The sequence below is a fragment of the Anoplophora glabripennis genome, unplaced genomic scaffold (assembly GCF_000390285.2).
Source record: "Anoplophora glabripennis isolate ALB-LARVAE unplaced genomic scaffold, Agla_2.0 scaffold293, whole genome shotgun sequence".
Taxonomy (NCBI): Eukaryota; Metazoa; Arthropoda; class Insecta; order Coleoptera; family Cerambycidae; genus Anoplophora; species Anoplophora glabripennis.
Window position 1 is genome coordinate 242,171 of NW_019416640.1, and position 16,405 is coordinate 258,575.

At 31.5% G+C, this 16,405-nt stretch overlaps 1 protein-coding gene across 1 annotated transcript; it reads left to right on the top strand.

Annotated features, from left to right (window-relative positions):
- Positions 1–3,635: 3,635 nt before the first annotated feature.
- On the top strand, positions 3,636–13,840 carry LOC108907034. Its single transcript, XM_018710542.1, has 3 exons — positions 3,636–3,895; positions 8,266–8,428; positions 13,380–13,840. Exons 1-3 carry the CDS (start codon positions 3,697–3,699, stop codon positions 13,783–13,785), a joined length of 768 nt encoding a protein of 255 aa, XP_018566058.1. The 5' UTR covers positions 3,636–3,696; the 3' UTR covers positions 13,786–13,840.
- The last annotated feature ends 2,565 nt before the right edge of the window (positions 13,841–16,405 follow it).

Here is a 16,405-nt window from a genome sequence, read left to right on the forward strand (position 1 = left end):
GACCACGTACACAAATTCTTTTATAGTTAATCTGGTGTAGCTAAACACGAATATTATAGTCATTTTCGCCTTAGAAGCAAAATAGTCCCGTAAATGTTTAGTTTTTATTTAATTTACATTTTTTGTATTTATCGTCATTTTAATAATTAATAATATTACAGTATTTTTCGTGTAATACCTTAATTTTTTTGCTTCATTAATCATACTGACGTTGTACTTGTTGCTGGCTTTTTAACAATTACTTCATCATTTCAATAATTAATTAATTTTGGTGTAAAATAAGTTTAAAGAATTTAATTTATTTACAAAAATATTTAATAATTATACAACTATGTATAAAATATCTATAAAATTATTACAATGAAAACTAACAAGTATCCTATATAGATAAAATTATTTATCGAATGAAATTCTTCTTTTCTTTATCGGATTGTCTTTTGATTCATTTTCTTGTTCGTCGTCTATATTTTCGTGAAGAAGTATAATAAAATAAAAAAAAATATAAGTTAAATAAAAACTAAACATTTACGGGACCATTTTGCTTGTAAGGCGAAAATGACTATAATATTCGTGTTTAGCTACTCCAGATTAAGTACTAAAGAATTTTTGTACGTGGTCCAGAAGCCGAGATATCAAAGACTTTGCAAGCGCTAGCCATTTAGACTGCACGTCATCAATTTTCAGAGCGAGCGCGCGCCGCTTCCCCCTACTTCTCCGTCCGCTCCTGCTGACGCACTCAGAGCTTGCACGCTTCAGTTTATTACTCAATTACTAATACTAATCAAGTAAACATATCCTACTACTGTTTTTTTGAAAATATAAGTATTCAATATTAACCTCCATCAAGCGCATCGCTGTAAAATGTTAATTGCGTCCTCAATTTTTTTTTAAATAAAAAAATTATCTCGGCTCCAGAAGGTCGTAGAAATCATTTTTTTTTAAATTCGTGAAAAAATGTCAGCAGTTTCTATCTTTAAAAGTCATTTTCATAAAATAAAAATTGAAATAGTTATTTGAAAAAAAACCCAAAAAAAGTGCAACTTTTTCAAAGTCATTTTTTGGTCCTTAAAATTAATAAAATCGTAAACATTTTTTAACAGCATGATAATATAACTCTTTACGAAGAAAATAAACCGAAAATCGTTATTGTAGGGCTATCTGCTGAGAAGATCTAGCAAATCTTCGAAAGTGCCTTTTTTTCAAAAAATCTATATATCGAAAAATAATTAATATTTTTATATTTTTCAAAAATGTACTTTTTTGGTTTGCTGCGGGCTATGCATACAGTAAATAGCAAATATGGGAACGTAAATGTAAACGAGTTATAGAAGAAGAGAAAAGGGGAGATTTTTAACGGTTTTTTCGATATATCTCGAAAAGTAACAAAGCAATCGATACTTACAAAAAACAATAAATAGATCTTTTTAAAACCTACAACTTTCTCATTTAAAATTTTTCAATAGATGCTATATTTTTTTAGTTATTCTAGAAAAACCGTTTTTTGCAACTTTGCGATTTTTTTTAACCATGTTCGCCATTTTGGATCGAGTTTATAGAATAAGAAACTCAATTTAAAATTTAATTTTCTATACGGTCATATTTATTTTGTCCAGGTAATAATTTCTGCAAATTTAACGTTAATCCGTGACAATGCTTGGACTAAATGGTAGCTGGGCTAATTTCAAACATTTTTTCTTATACGAACATAGGTCCAATACGTTTTTGTTTAAAAGAATAATTTCACATTTCAATTAAAGTAACCTGATAAATAAAAATGATAGTTGCTATAACAATAATTATTATTTGTGTTTAAAGTTTAAATATTAGTTAACCTTTATTAACCAAATTAACAAATCCTAAGACTATAAAAATGGTTCAAAATGTCAACCCTCGGCTCGAATGCAAGGTGAGGACATCATCCAACTAAGATTCCGTCACTCGACGAAGGAGCTGCATCTTGAATTCTTTCAAGTAACTGCTGACGGGTAGTGATTTCAACATGGTAGACAAGCTGCTTCATATGTCCTCATAAATAAAAGTCTAAAGGATTTAGATCTGGGGAACACGGTGGCTATGCTATTGAACCTTGTTGACCTATCCAAACAGTTACTTGTCTCTTTCTATGTGGTGGTGCACCATCGTGTTGATATCACAAATTTTGAACAATATTAAGCCCTACGTCAATGAAATCAAAAAGGTTGTTTTCCAAGAATGCTCTATGCAGGTCTACATTTACACGATCATTTAAAACATTATTGTTGAAAATGCTGCCTCAAAATTGACACTGAAACGTTGCTGAAATTGTCTTGACCTAATTGCATGCGGATTTTGCAACGACCAGATATGTTCATTATGACTATTATTTATGCCGTCCCTAGCAAACATGCTTCATCAGACCACAGGACAAACGAAATGAATCTATCATTTTGTGCATGTTGTTGAAGTAACCAGCGACAAAATTCTAATCGCTAAGGAGCATCTCCAGCATGTAACGCTCCGGATGTAACATTTCTCTGCTCAATACACGCCATACAAAGTTCGGTGACAAATGAAGATTACTTGCTATATGCCGAACACTAATTGAATAGTTGTCAATGACAGCATCTATTATATCTTCTTCATATTGTGCATTCACTTCAGCAGGATGAAGGCGTTTTTTGGAGCGGGGTTACCTTCTTCTCGAAGTCTACCAAATAATGCAGACTATGGGTAGGTGGATGTCTATTTGGGTATCTTCGTCGGTATTCTCGGGCTGCTTGTCTGGCGTCCCCACTGGAATACCCATATACCTACAAGGATAATATCTGCATACTCTTCAGTTGTAAATAAATGCATTTATTTAGCAATTTAGCACCAAGTGTCAAATGAATAAACAAAATGACATAAATAATAATTATTGTTATAGCAACCATCAACTTTATTTACGATTGAAATATGAAATTATGTTTTTTAGAATGCTTGTAACTTCTAAACAAAAACGAATCGCACCTATGTTACCATCTGTCAGAGTTTGTCACAGAACTTGTAGAAGACTCTGTATAACCGATGTCGAACAAAACTGCTTTTGTTTCTTGAAAGATGTTCTTTCAAAAAGATTAAAATAAAAAAACCTAAATTATCCGTTGTATCCTGTTATTTTTCCATGGAATTAATGCAATCGATTACCTAAACACTTATACTGAGTTTCATTTAGATTCGATTAGGCGTTCTAAAGTTATTTTTAAAAATGTGTTCTTGACATTACACATTTATATTTTTTTACTAAAAATTTTGGAGGTCATGTTTTGCTCAAAATTACATTTTCTGAATTTTGTTTCAGTTTAACACGATAATTCAGAAACACTTCGTATATTATTTGTTAGGTTCTTAACTTATGGACTTTCGATAATAATCAGTTTAACAATGATCATTATCAATTTATTAATTTTAACATAAATACTTATAAGTTCATTCCTAAAAAAATATTTGCAAGCCACTGTACACAACACCGACGGAAATAATGGCAGCGCCACCTGCCACGCGCTGAACCCTGTACGCTAGTGCCGTGTCACCAGCAGAGGGGAGCCCAACCCAGCACGTCATGACGCGCGTTTTGCGCTGCGCATCTGTCTCGGTAACGTCAGTGATGAGCCGAACTTAGTACGAGCGTGTTGCGTTAGCGTCAGCGTGTCAGCGTGTAAAGTTTGACGTTGTAAGATGGCGTCTGATAGCAGCTACTTCAAAACGATCAATTCCTCGGCGCTTATTGAGGAAATCAAGCAGCACCCCGAGCTCTACGACCCGAAGATTTCCAACGGCAACCCGGAGATGAAGCGCCACGGCTGGGAAGAGGTAGCCGAGGGGCTGTTCGACAAACAGTGGGTGATGTTCGCAGCGCAGGAACGAGAGGCGATAGGTAAGCGAGCGGCTGTGTTGCTTGGCGCGGATCTCAGCCAACGCCGCGTGACGAACCTTGGTGCGTTCGCTGACTCACAGGTTTGCGGTCAGATGGTTATAGATTTCTAGCACGTTCACTCGGAGAAAGATTCATTCGGCATATTTTATCATTATCAATTATCAGCAATAAAATATTATTATAATTTATTCATTGATAAGTAGATACAGCGAGTGGGCAGTTCATTTTCAACTGCGGATATTATTATTATACACATTTATTCATTTATTACTGTTTTGCAATTTCTAAATATAAATCTTACCTCCATTTTTAGGTCTCGTCAATTTTAAAAGCTCTTATTTGGGACTAAACGTTCGCTATTGCACTCTTTGTGGACGATTTGTTGACATATTATGTACCATACCTTATCTGTCAAGGCAAAACATACTTACTATATGATTTATTAGCGTTATTTTTCCTTTACAAATACATTTCAAACAGTATTTCTGGAAATAATATAATGATAAAAAATATGAAAATAAAAAAAATATGAAGTACTATCTAAAGAAATATCAATACAATTAAAAACTCATTTTTAGTAGAGTTAAGTACCTACAATCGGTTAAGTTATCTTTTAAATAGATATACAGGGTGATTAGTTAGTGATTAGAATGTAGATATGTCTCGATATATGACTTCGTAAGTTCATATTCCCAATAAGTATCCAAGGTGTTTCCTACGTGTTATAACTTCACAAAGTTAAACTTATTTTATACCAAAAAGCATTAATAAAACGAAAGGTCCCAAATCATTGGTTTTCTAGATACAAAAATGTAAGACTTATTCAAATATCTTTAAAGATGTTTGATAAGTGGTAAAACTGGTCTAACAATTTACCTAAGTAAATGAAAAAAGTCGGTTGAATTGGTTTACAAATATGTGTATCAGTGGTGGATATACTGGGACACTATCATCTAAGAACAAAAATATATATTTTTTTAAGTTGCGTTGCAAGAAAGGATTTCGTTGGAGTTTCAATGGTTACATTTTATATTGTAATTAAGTGTAATGTCGAAATAAAAAATTAAAAAATTAATTTAAATTTTGTGAAACAAATAGTTTTAGAGGAGATTTTGGACATATTATAAATTTATTCAACCGTGTGATGGGACAAGCTTAGTTTAAATTTAAAAAATAATAATTTAAAAGTGGTTTAGTTTTCAAATAAGGTGAAACTGTTTCCTTAGTCACGACATTAGGAATTAAATGCATTTATTCAGTTTACAAAATATTCAGTATTCTGGTATTTTTAGTGATAGTACCTACACCACAACAAAAAACAACATCTAACATTAAACCAAATATTTTCAGAGATATTGATATTATTTTTAACTTTAACACTTCTTAAAAAACAATGGATTCAATAAGGTTTTATGTCTAAAATAATATAACATTAAATCTACACTGATTTCGGATTATTGGAATTTTATCGTTTATGCCTGGTTATTTCTTTAATTTTCTGGTTTTCAAATCCGTACAATAACAATAGTCTAGCTAGAAACTTCTGTCGACTGCTAAAATAAAAACGAATCATAATTAAATTAAATGAAAGAAATAAGTATTTTAATAGACAAAATGCATTTGATGAGAGTAAATCAGAAACAAAACATCGATTGACAAACTGATATTTCACGAGGAAGTGCGGAAAGAATTGACAGAAAAAATTTTTTTACTCTAGCTCTGATAACAGGAAAAAAAACAGATTATAAAAACGAATAATTAGATTTTTTCGAAATATCTTAAAAACTATAATATACAGAGTGATTTCACTTTAAATACAAAAACTGTAGGAATAGATTAGTTGCCAAAAAATAAGTAGAGTTTGCTTTATAAACTTTTTCCTGGTGAACGCGGTATTCGCGATACAGGGTGTGCAAGTTTCCAAAAAAAATTATATTTTCGGTTCATATCTTCGTATTACGCTGAACGATTTGTATGAAATTTATTACAGCGTATTTACGTAATTAAACCTTTTATTGAATGTAATATTGACCTCGTGGCATTAACCAGTGACGCGCTACTAAAGGTGCCGTTCCGTATTTCCAAGAACAAAATACGCTACTGGCAGTTTTTTGTAGAAATAATATTGAATTCAGGTACTGTTACGTTAAATGAATGAAAAGAGATTCTTGGCATTTTTTAATAGTAGCAGCCCGAGTATCAGCCGTTTAGGAGACAATTTACTTATTTGGCGACCATAATGCGCAAATTTAGTCCATCTACTCATATTTGATTAAAATCCATCAGCAAAAATTGTATCTTTTGTCTGCATTATCAGTTAGTAAGCTTTACGATGATCTCGTTTTAGTATTATAACTAGCTTCGTTTATGCTGAAGCTGCAGTTCTTATTGGGCTTATGAACACGAGACGAATATGGCAAAGACTAGAGGAAAATTGTAATCTCCTCAGGGAAAATCATGCTATGATAAGTTCCTCTATAAATAGATTAGAAGATGTCAAAAGTGTATCGATGCGGAAGGATTTCGTTTTGGAATTGTTGTAGGACTCGTTACTTTATTACTTATTCGACCTATTTGCTAATGTCATTTTATTATTTAGTTGTGATATTTTTTCCAGAAATAAAATTATTATTTTTTACAAAAAATCGCCAGTGGCGTATTCTTTTCTTGGGAAAAGTTGGCGGATGCTTTAGTAGCACGTCACTAGTTAAAACCAGGAGGTTTTCATCAAATAAACGGATTCATTTATAAGGAAAATTCAATAAAACGTAAAAACAAGCTCAAATGTCTCCTAAACGGCTGCTACTATTAAAAAACACCAAGAAACATTTTTCATTCATTTAACGTAACGGTACCTGATTGTAACATTATTTCTACAAAAAACCGCCAGTGGCGTATTTTTTTCTTGGAAAAATGGGGCGGCACCTCTAGTAGCACGCCACTGGTTTAAGCCGCAAGGTTAATATTACATTCAATAAAAGGTCTAATTAAGTGAATACGCTGTGGTAAATTTCATTCAATTCTGTCAGCGCATTATGAAGATATAGCAGAAAAAATATATTTTTTTTGCAAACTTTAACACCCTGTATCTCGAATACCGAGTACCGCAGGAAAAAAAGTTTATAGAGCAAAGTCTACTTATTTTTTGGTAATGAATCTAGTCCTGCAGTTTCTGCATTTATAGTTAAATCACCCTGAATATATTTCAGATCTGTTCACCCCATTTCACGGTTCTTTAATAACGTATCGTTTTTCAATTTAAGTCCCACCGTATATTTTCCGTTTTCAATACAGCTCCTTTTACATTTGACAGAAACCATTTTCTCTTACCCTTTGCTCAAATCCCGCTATAATTGGCCTTTTTCAAGTTTTTTGTTATTTAAAAAAAATCGAAACAAAAAATTATTTTAAACTGCTCTACCTATTTCTTTAGAAATTTTCTTGTCTTGTAAAATTTCGCTATTTGCCTAGATTTTGACTAACAAAAATCTTATTATTTATATTATTCTAATTTGTCTGACCAGAAATACCTATCTTACACTTTGAATAACAAAATGTCAAAGTTATTCCCTTGAATTCCAACATAATCTGTCAATTTAGCCATTTTGCTTTGTTTAAAAGTATTCCATTTTATTCTGGGTTACTTCGTCATATTCTTGATTATTCCAATAAAACTAGGTACAATAATTTCAACCCCTCGAAAATAACTCAAATATATATTCATTTATACATACAAAACATTTTTTGTGTTCTGTTTCGTAATTAGTTACGAAAAGTCCTGATTTTATTGAACCGAAACTTAATAAATTATTTTTTTATTATTAATTAAAATGTGCAACTTGCGTCAATGAGCTATAAAGTAAATATATAGTATAATAGACTGTAATAATGGACTGTCCAGTGACAACTCTTTGAAATATTTTGTATGTATGTAACATATAACATATGTATGTATGTACCAATAACCACAGCCACACAAAATTTTTTTTCATATACCTTAAGAGATGATACTTTCTGTATTTTGACCTTCTGAAGACGATGGAGCCATCAGAAATGCTCCGTCACGTCAGGATTTTTCCCTAACTTGAAAAAAAAATAGCTCAAAATCAGTGGAAATATCGATTGTTTGTTAAAATAGTTAAGATTTTGAAATTGAACACAGACGTGTCAATAGGGTCAAAATAAAAACTTCTTATTCCTGCACTTTTTTCTTTAAAATGCCTCCATATTTAACCAATTTTGAGCATTATTAAAATGGCTATAACTCAATAATATATTTTAGAGAAAAAAGTGCAAGAATAAAAAGATTGTATTTTGACCCAATTAATGCAATAAACCGCAAACCTCTAAAACATTTCCTTCTTTTTCAGTTCGGGAGCTGCAAGTCAAATGGAAATCCCTTCGCGACAACTTCACGCGAGTTCTGAGAAAAGAAAAAGAAGAAGAACAGTTAGGAGGAAACCAGAAACAGAAAAAGAAGTATATATATTTCGATCAACTGAAATTTCTCACACCTTATACCAGTTTTAGAAAGTAAGTGAAACAAACTCATACTTTTGACTAAACTTTCTATTACTTTATTTCTGTGACAAATACATGTTTCATTATTCTTTTTGTAAGATTTAATGTGTTTAGTTTATAGATCTGTACAATCCATTAATAGGTTTACTTTAAATTCCAAAAATTAAGTTTAATATTTAAAGAAAAACTGCACCTTTAATCAACTATGCAAGCTTATGCAACCAATGACAACATTATCTAAATAAAATTCAAGCAATTTCTGTCCTTGGTAGAATATTGGTCTCTCTCTGTACCTGTAACGGTACTTAATACATATGCTTATCCAAGGCCAGCAACTTAGAAAAAAATAGACTGTATGTATAAAGCCGGCGGCCTAAAATTCGTAGTCAAATAAGAAAGTTTAAAATCTCTACAACTCTGCTTTTCATGTTGATTTATGTATCTAGAAAAAGTCTAGAAAGTGCAATCATATGACAAATTGTAACTAAAAATTCACAGTTTATTTAGGTCTGACAGGTCGATAATAGATTTTTTACTTAATTTACACTGGCAAAATGTTGGATCTCTCTAAGTTGACTAAAGATTTTAGGTCGGCGACTTTATACAGAGATGATACTTAACACCTTTTCAGATAAAGATTAAAAATTGTAGTTTAGGATGAAGCTGGGAAACAACTACAGCTCTTTTTGAAACATACTGAATTCATATAAATAAAGACGTTAAACAATCATTGAGAAAAATGTTTTATATAGGCAATGCTGTCACATTTCTTATATAATTTTTTCCTCAATTTCCATTCCTTGCGTTTCTCTTTTATGTTTAAAAAGGCTTTGGTACTTCTAACTCTTCTGCAAAGAGCAGTGGCTATATTTTGCTTAATTTTTCATAGGTAGTAAGTTAATTTTGATTAATTCTAAAAATATTCCTGCAGTTCTAATTAAATTAAAGTACCTACCACATATAAAGCTATAAAGAAACAACTTTATAGACAAATTGTCAATTTATCAATAAATATCTAAAATAACAACAAAATGAAAAAAAACCTGCCGTGTTGATAACTATGTTATTGTAAATTTTCGAAAAATAATTAACGATGATAAATGAACTATTGCTGCTTTGTTTTTTCAAGTGTCATCCTTAAAAAAATAATTATTGAAGAGGATGGTTATGGAATCAATCTTGTTCTTCATGTCCGCGGATTGAGTTTACAAGAGGACAAATTGATCAAAAAGTGAAAGATGCGAAAAAGGCATTCCTGACAAAAGTTTTTGCTTGTTTAGAAAATACGAATCATTATGATCAACTTCAATTTGATTGTACAGGATGGGTCAAAGACACAAAAATGTTATTTTGCGTAAGAGTAAACATACTCGTACCTTATTTTGCAAGATACGAAAAAAGGCATTCCTGACAAAAGTTTTTGCTTGTTTAGAAAATACGAATCATTATGAGGAACTTCAATTTGGTTGTACAGGATGGGTCAAAAACACAAAAATGTTATTTTGCGTAAGAGTAAACATACCTTATTTTGCTAGATACGAAAAAAGGTATTCTTGATAAAAGTTTTTGCTTGATAAATGAATGTCACGTTATCAAAAATTTTATTAAGTATTCTCTAGAACACCTCTAATTCCTATAATAATAATGACGCTTAAGGACATACTTCTCATTGTCTTTAATGAAGTAATTATTTAATGTAAAATAGTTCTCATCGAAATGCTATCTACTGAGCAAATTTGTAGGAATCCCAATAAGTCGGATGGCAATCTGCAAGATAACAAAAAAGTTTCAATGAACTGGTTCGGATAAAAAAATTTAAATGGAAATATTGATTTTTATAAGTTTATCATGTTTTCTGATGAATGTACATTTTTTGCTTATGGAACTGTAGCATCCCAGTACGCCAGGTACTGCTCTCCAGAAAACCCTGAATTTAGAATAACGACATGAAGACATATTTTACAAAAGTGAACGTACATGCGGTGCGCGATATTTGTCCATTGCATTATATGCCCATATTTTTACAATAACATCTGCAATAGAATATCGTACTTAGAAATGCTTGATTTACCATTAAATTTTGGCCAAAAAAATGTATTTTCTACAGGATGGTTGCCTAGCACATTCTGTTTGTGAGGTAATAAATTGGCTTAACCATAGATTTAGTCCAAGAAGGATTGGTATTGGTATTGGCAATTTTATGGCCCCCAAGGAACCCTAACTTAACCATTGCCGATATGTTTCTGTGGTGCCGTTTAAAAGAAATTGTTTATGCTACCCCAATACTATATGTATAATATTGAAATGCTAAAAGTGTTGTTGTAGTTATGTTCGTATTATTTAAAAATTACACTTGAATAAGACGTATTTTAGTTTTGTACCTTTATTCCCTGTATAAAAAATTAAATTTTTGATAACGTAAATCTTATTAATTTTTCAAGCAAAAACTTTATCAAGAGTGACCTTTTTCGTATCTCGCAAAATGAGATGTTTTCTTTTACGCAAAACAACATTTTTGTGATTTTGACCCACCATCTACAACAAAATTGAAGTTCGTCATGGTGATTCGTATTTTCATCATATTGCTGTGTTTACTTGTTTTTAGCTTTACTGTTGTTGTAATTATGTTCATATTATTTAAAAATTACGTTTGAATAAGACGCATTTTAGTTTTTTGTACTTTGTTCCCTGTATAAAAAATTAAATTTTTGATAACGTGAATCTTATTAATTTTTCAAGCAAAAACTTTCATCAGAATGTCCTTTTTTCGTATCTTGCAAAATAAGGTATGTTTTCTCATACGCAAAATACCATTTTTGTGATTTTTGACCCACCCTCTACAACAAAATTGAAATTCGTCATGGTGATTCGTATTTTTATCATATTGCTGTGTTTACTTGTTTTTAGCTTAACTGTTGTTGTAATTATGTTCGTAAAATTTAAAAATTACACTTGAATAAGACGCATTTTAGTATTTTAGTTTTGTATTTTATTGCCTGTATAAAAAAAATAATTTTTTAATAACGTGAATCTTATTCATTTTTCAAGCAAAAACTCTTATCAAGAATTCCCTTTTTTCGTATCTTGCAAAATAAGGTATGTTTACTCTTACGCAAAATAACATTTTTGTGATTTTGATCCAGCCTGTACAACAAAATTGAAGTTCGTCATGGTGATCATATTTTCTAAACAAGCGAAAACTTTTATCAATAATGTCTTTTTTCGTATCTTTCACTTTTTGGTCCAATCCGCGGACATATTGTATATCAAATCCTTTTTCTATTTGCTTTAAATTGATTGGTCTCAGGAAACTTGATTTTAATGTTTGTAAAATAAACTTGGGCAGGTACATTCTAATACATTTTATATTTAGATATGAAAAGCATATTTATATAAAGAAAAAAACTACTGCTTAGGCTCATAGTTTTTATTTTGTCTTTTAAAAGGATCAACTAATGCATTTGGAATATCATATGTAATACCGTAGTGGTGTGCGTTATTTATCCTTCAACTATGTTACGTACTCTCAGACGAGGAAGAAAATTGAAAAAAATCAGGAAAACATTAAAAAGAATTAATGTTCAAATAAATATTTTAATAATTTTATGTCCTAATAGCGAAATTGGAATATGTACTAAAAATTAATACAATATTACAGGACGCAAATGAAATGCTTGGCTCAACGCTAGTAACAGATTCTATGTCATAAATTAATAAAAAAAAAGTTTATATAGATATGTGTAAGGCTTAGTTCTTGAAATATATCGGGTTTAAAATTAATGAAAATATTTGGTTCATTTCGAGTTGCAAATCACAACCGTAACTTTAGTAAATAGTGCTTTATTTTATTAACATAAAACAGAGTTATTTCAATAACTAGTATATTTATCTAAAAATGATTTGATGATTTGACACTTTAGCAATAATTACAAAGACATTGTTCTATTGATCAATTCTGTGTGTCAAATTTGTACTCAGCTGTTTAAAAAAACATTTTAGTTTTATTTTATGTTCCAATTTCCATATAAAATATATAAAATGCTTTCACGCAAGTTTTCAGGGTTAGGTTGAAATTCTATATATTCAGAATACCACGTACTTGAGTAGGTATCCATTTTCATTAACCTGCAACACGCACAGTTGTTTCTCTTGAAGTCAGTGGGCTATGTTTGAGCTACATAACTTTTCAACAGAACTAAGCATCGGTTTTTGCTATTTCGACCTATTTTTTGAGGTTAGGAAAAAATCCTGGCCTAACGGCGCAATTCTGATATCAAACTCGTATTCAACGACTCGGAATACATGGTCAGGGGGCTCTAGTCTAACGAACATGAAACTTGTTTTTGTCTTTGTTACTGAGGCAGTTGTCATTTATCTCAAAAACGAAAGTAGCAAGAATAATATTTTGTAAGATCTTTGGTCATTTGCCACAATAAACCAAATTTGAAGTAGCTCACAAGAATTCAATGGAAGTAAAAATTTCTTCGTCCACCTTCAAAACTATTCTGTTTGTAAAAAAAATTTAGGTATATTGAATAATCAAAAGTTAAAATTGCTTGCTAAATTTAAATGAAATCACTTTTTTTCTAGGTAATTTAAAAACGCCCATTTTTTTCAAATTTTGTCAACCAATATTTTAAAAAAGTAGTTATAGAAACTTTTTTTTTTTGTTAATTTGTGATTGTAAAATCGTTAAAATTTGGCCAGACATTTTAGTTATATGACAGAGAATACGAAAATAAATTCTAAATTCTAATTTGATTACCACCGTTGGACGTTGAGTGTAAAAACCAGAGGAGGGAGGGCAAGCATCTAACAGTTATTACACACATCTGGCAAAGCAAAATGTGGCGCCGTTACGACGACGGCATTTCGTAGGTACTTTGCCGAATGTGGGAAATGTGCGAGACTTTGACATCAAAGCAGATATTATTAATGGAATTATTATTATTCTTTTTTTCAGGAAAGTGGATAACGTAATTTATTTGGACGAAAACAGAGACAACGATTCCTTCCAATATGCCTCATCTGCCGAAGAAAATCCTCTTCAAACTTCCTCGCAAGACAACTCTGTGCAACCCCTTCAGTTTGTTCAGATACAACCAAGACCGTCTGTTCAAATGTCCAATATTTCCACAACGGAAGAAGAAGACAGTCCAACTGCAACCAAACGAATAGCGACAGTACTAGAAGAAATCGTAGCGATGCAAAAAGAGGACAAATCTGACGATATCATGGGAAATAAGAAATTCCTCCTGTCGCTACTGCCCTTCATGAAAAAGTTGCCAGATGATGTGAATTTGGAGGTGCGTTTGCAGTTGATGAGTGTATTACAGACCTATACAAGTGGAAAAAGTATGTTCCATTAGTGTAACAGTTTTTGTCTGATAGTGTTATATTATAATGTTAAGAAAGGATGATTTGTGACCATTTTTTTTTCTAATAAAATTGTTTTTCTATAGCAGATTTATTTACTAAAAGAGGTAAGGTAACAAATATTAAACAATTAGTCCAATTGAAAATTGACTTAGCTTAGAAGATTACGCAGGATGTCCGGACACAGAAAATGGGTTATACTTCACGGGAAGTTTTGGGAAATGAAAATAAACCAATTGTTTAAAAAAATTTCTGTCACTCACTAAACTATCACTTTTGAAGATATTTGATACACCATTCAACAGAAAAATCCAATTACTATATTTGAATGACAGGCTGTGGGGGGTTTCTGGTATAACCAAAGAAGAACATGTGTATTTTTTTATTACATAAAAAGCGATAGGAATATCTAAAGCAGTTTCTTGCCATATTATTTTTGTTGTTAGAGATTTAAAATTAGTTTTATGAAACATTTTTAGAATTAAGACCATTGCATCTATTGAGTCCGAATAGAGATGTTAAGTTAAACCTTAAAAAAAAAATTCGCATTATACTGTCACCGTATTAAATCTAATGTAAAATACATAAGTACAAAATCATCGCAGACAGCGAAAAAACGACGACATCGCTGTCATCAGTCGTCAGTAAAATTTAGATAGTGAGAGACACATAAATACGAATCGACTACTGACTCTCGGACCACGGTAAAATCATAAATCAGACTATTATTTTAGTATTAAACCATTTTAGAGTTTCTGTGATTTTTTTTACAAAAAAAACAGCAATAGGGAGTTCTCCGGCCTTCCCAGGAGTCTCACTAGCCGCGGCTTCAAAAAAATCGCTCAACAAGAATCCAGTAGGAAACGGAGGCGTAGACAATACAGACAATTACAGCAAATAAAGTGCAGCATATGCCTGTTCTTATATCTGCAGCAAAAGAATATGACAAAAATACAAAATACTATTTCAGATAGCGACCCCTATACCTATTTTAGGTAATAAATCTTGAACAACTTCAAAAACCCCCTATACCAAATTTCATCGAAACATTTTGAAGTGATAAAATTAAATAAAAAGACAATGAAATTATTAGAGGAAATATATGTATCTGTTATAATTCAAAAAACCAAAAAAGGATATTGATTGTGATTTTAAGAATTACTAAAATTTATCTCAAATAATTTTGTCCATTATAACATAAACAAAAACAATTATTCACAAGCTATGCATTTAAACATTATGCCTTAGCACGGCAGAACTATCACTGCAGCACGAGATAGAGTAATCATAAATGGACAAAAAAGTTGTATATTACAGAGGCGTAAGATTAACAGTTTTCAATATACAGCAAGTATTAATATTGGGGAGTTTCATCACAACGCGACAACAACGCTTAACCTAACACTACACAGCTGGTGTATACCACGTGTGCAGGCGGCAGAGTTGTCCTACGGAAAAAATGTAAACTTTTATTGTGAAAAATTTAGTAAATTTCAAGACAATTGTTTTCCATAAAATAAAATGTACCTATCGATTTTGTAGTACGAAAATAGTGTTGTACTTAAATTTTAGCTCGAATTTTAGTAATTATGAGTCTCTTAAAATAGGAACTTATCAAATTATGAATTTGAAAAATATGTAATTAAAGTACCCAAAGATTTACGTCATCCAAATAATCATACGTATTAAAAATAATTTAGGTACTTACCAAAAAGCAAAATTCAGTAATTTTTAAACGCACAAGTACAAAACAAGCCACAACATCTACTCAAAATGTTCATCACCATTTTCGATGCACGCACGTCACCTTCGAATCCAATTTTCGCGCACACGCTGGAAACCACCTTATGAAAAGGAAATAGTGGTACACAAAAAACACTCAGACATGGTCCAATTCCAGATACCAACTGAACTGCGTAATGCTGGACAGCTTAGTGCCTCGTGTTATCCGCCGCACCGTTGTCACATTGCTTGATGTGAATTTTATCGAATTGTAAATTTATTACAACACTAATTACTTTTTATTTTCATGTTATCAAAATCTGTAATAAAGTTCAATAATTTATTACAAAATACTCACTATGCTGGGAAGCGCATAATCTCATCTTTCAGTCTTGCAAACCATACTAATTTAACAAGCCAAAGTTTTAACGCCTCCAAAATATGTCGGTTACGATCAGAGTGACCCGAAACAAAGAAATGCGCAGTTGATTCACTTTACCTCATACGATTCACTTTACCCCGATTGACGGTAATAATTCACAATGCACAATTCCATTAAAGTTGAAAAAACAGTGAGTATCACCACAGACAAAAGCTATACTTATTGTCTGTGGTATCACATTGACATTGGATCGACACTGTAGTGCTCTCTTGGGGCGTGGAGATCATTTGTCAATCCATTGTGATTATCCTCAACGTTATAGCCGTAAACCCAGCTTTCGTCTCCCGTTATAATTCTTTGATTGAATATTTTATCGTCAAGGAGTTGCCGACAAACGTCCAGACGATTTTCTTTGTGTTGTTCGCTCATCAGATGAGGAACTAATTTTGGTGAAACTCAATGCATGTTCAGTTTTTCAGTCAAAATTTCATAACATGACCCAATTTACC

Excerpts from the sequence above, each read along its gene's own strand:
- LOC108907034 (XM_018710542.1), top strand. The coding sequence starts at position 3,697 with ATGGCGTCTGATAGCAGCTACTTCAAAACGATCAATTCCTCGGCGCTT. Across the intron at positions 3,896-8,265 it reads GCAGGAACGAGAGGCGATAG|TTCGGGAGCTGCAAGTCAAA; the intron begins GTAAGCGAGCGG and ends CTTCTTTTTCAG. Across the intron at positions 8,429-13,379 it reads CCTTATACCAGTTTTAGAAA|GAAAGTGGATAACGTAATTT; the intron begins GTAAGTGAAACA and ends TCTTTTTTTCAG.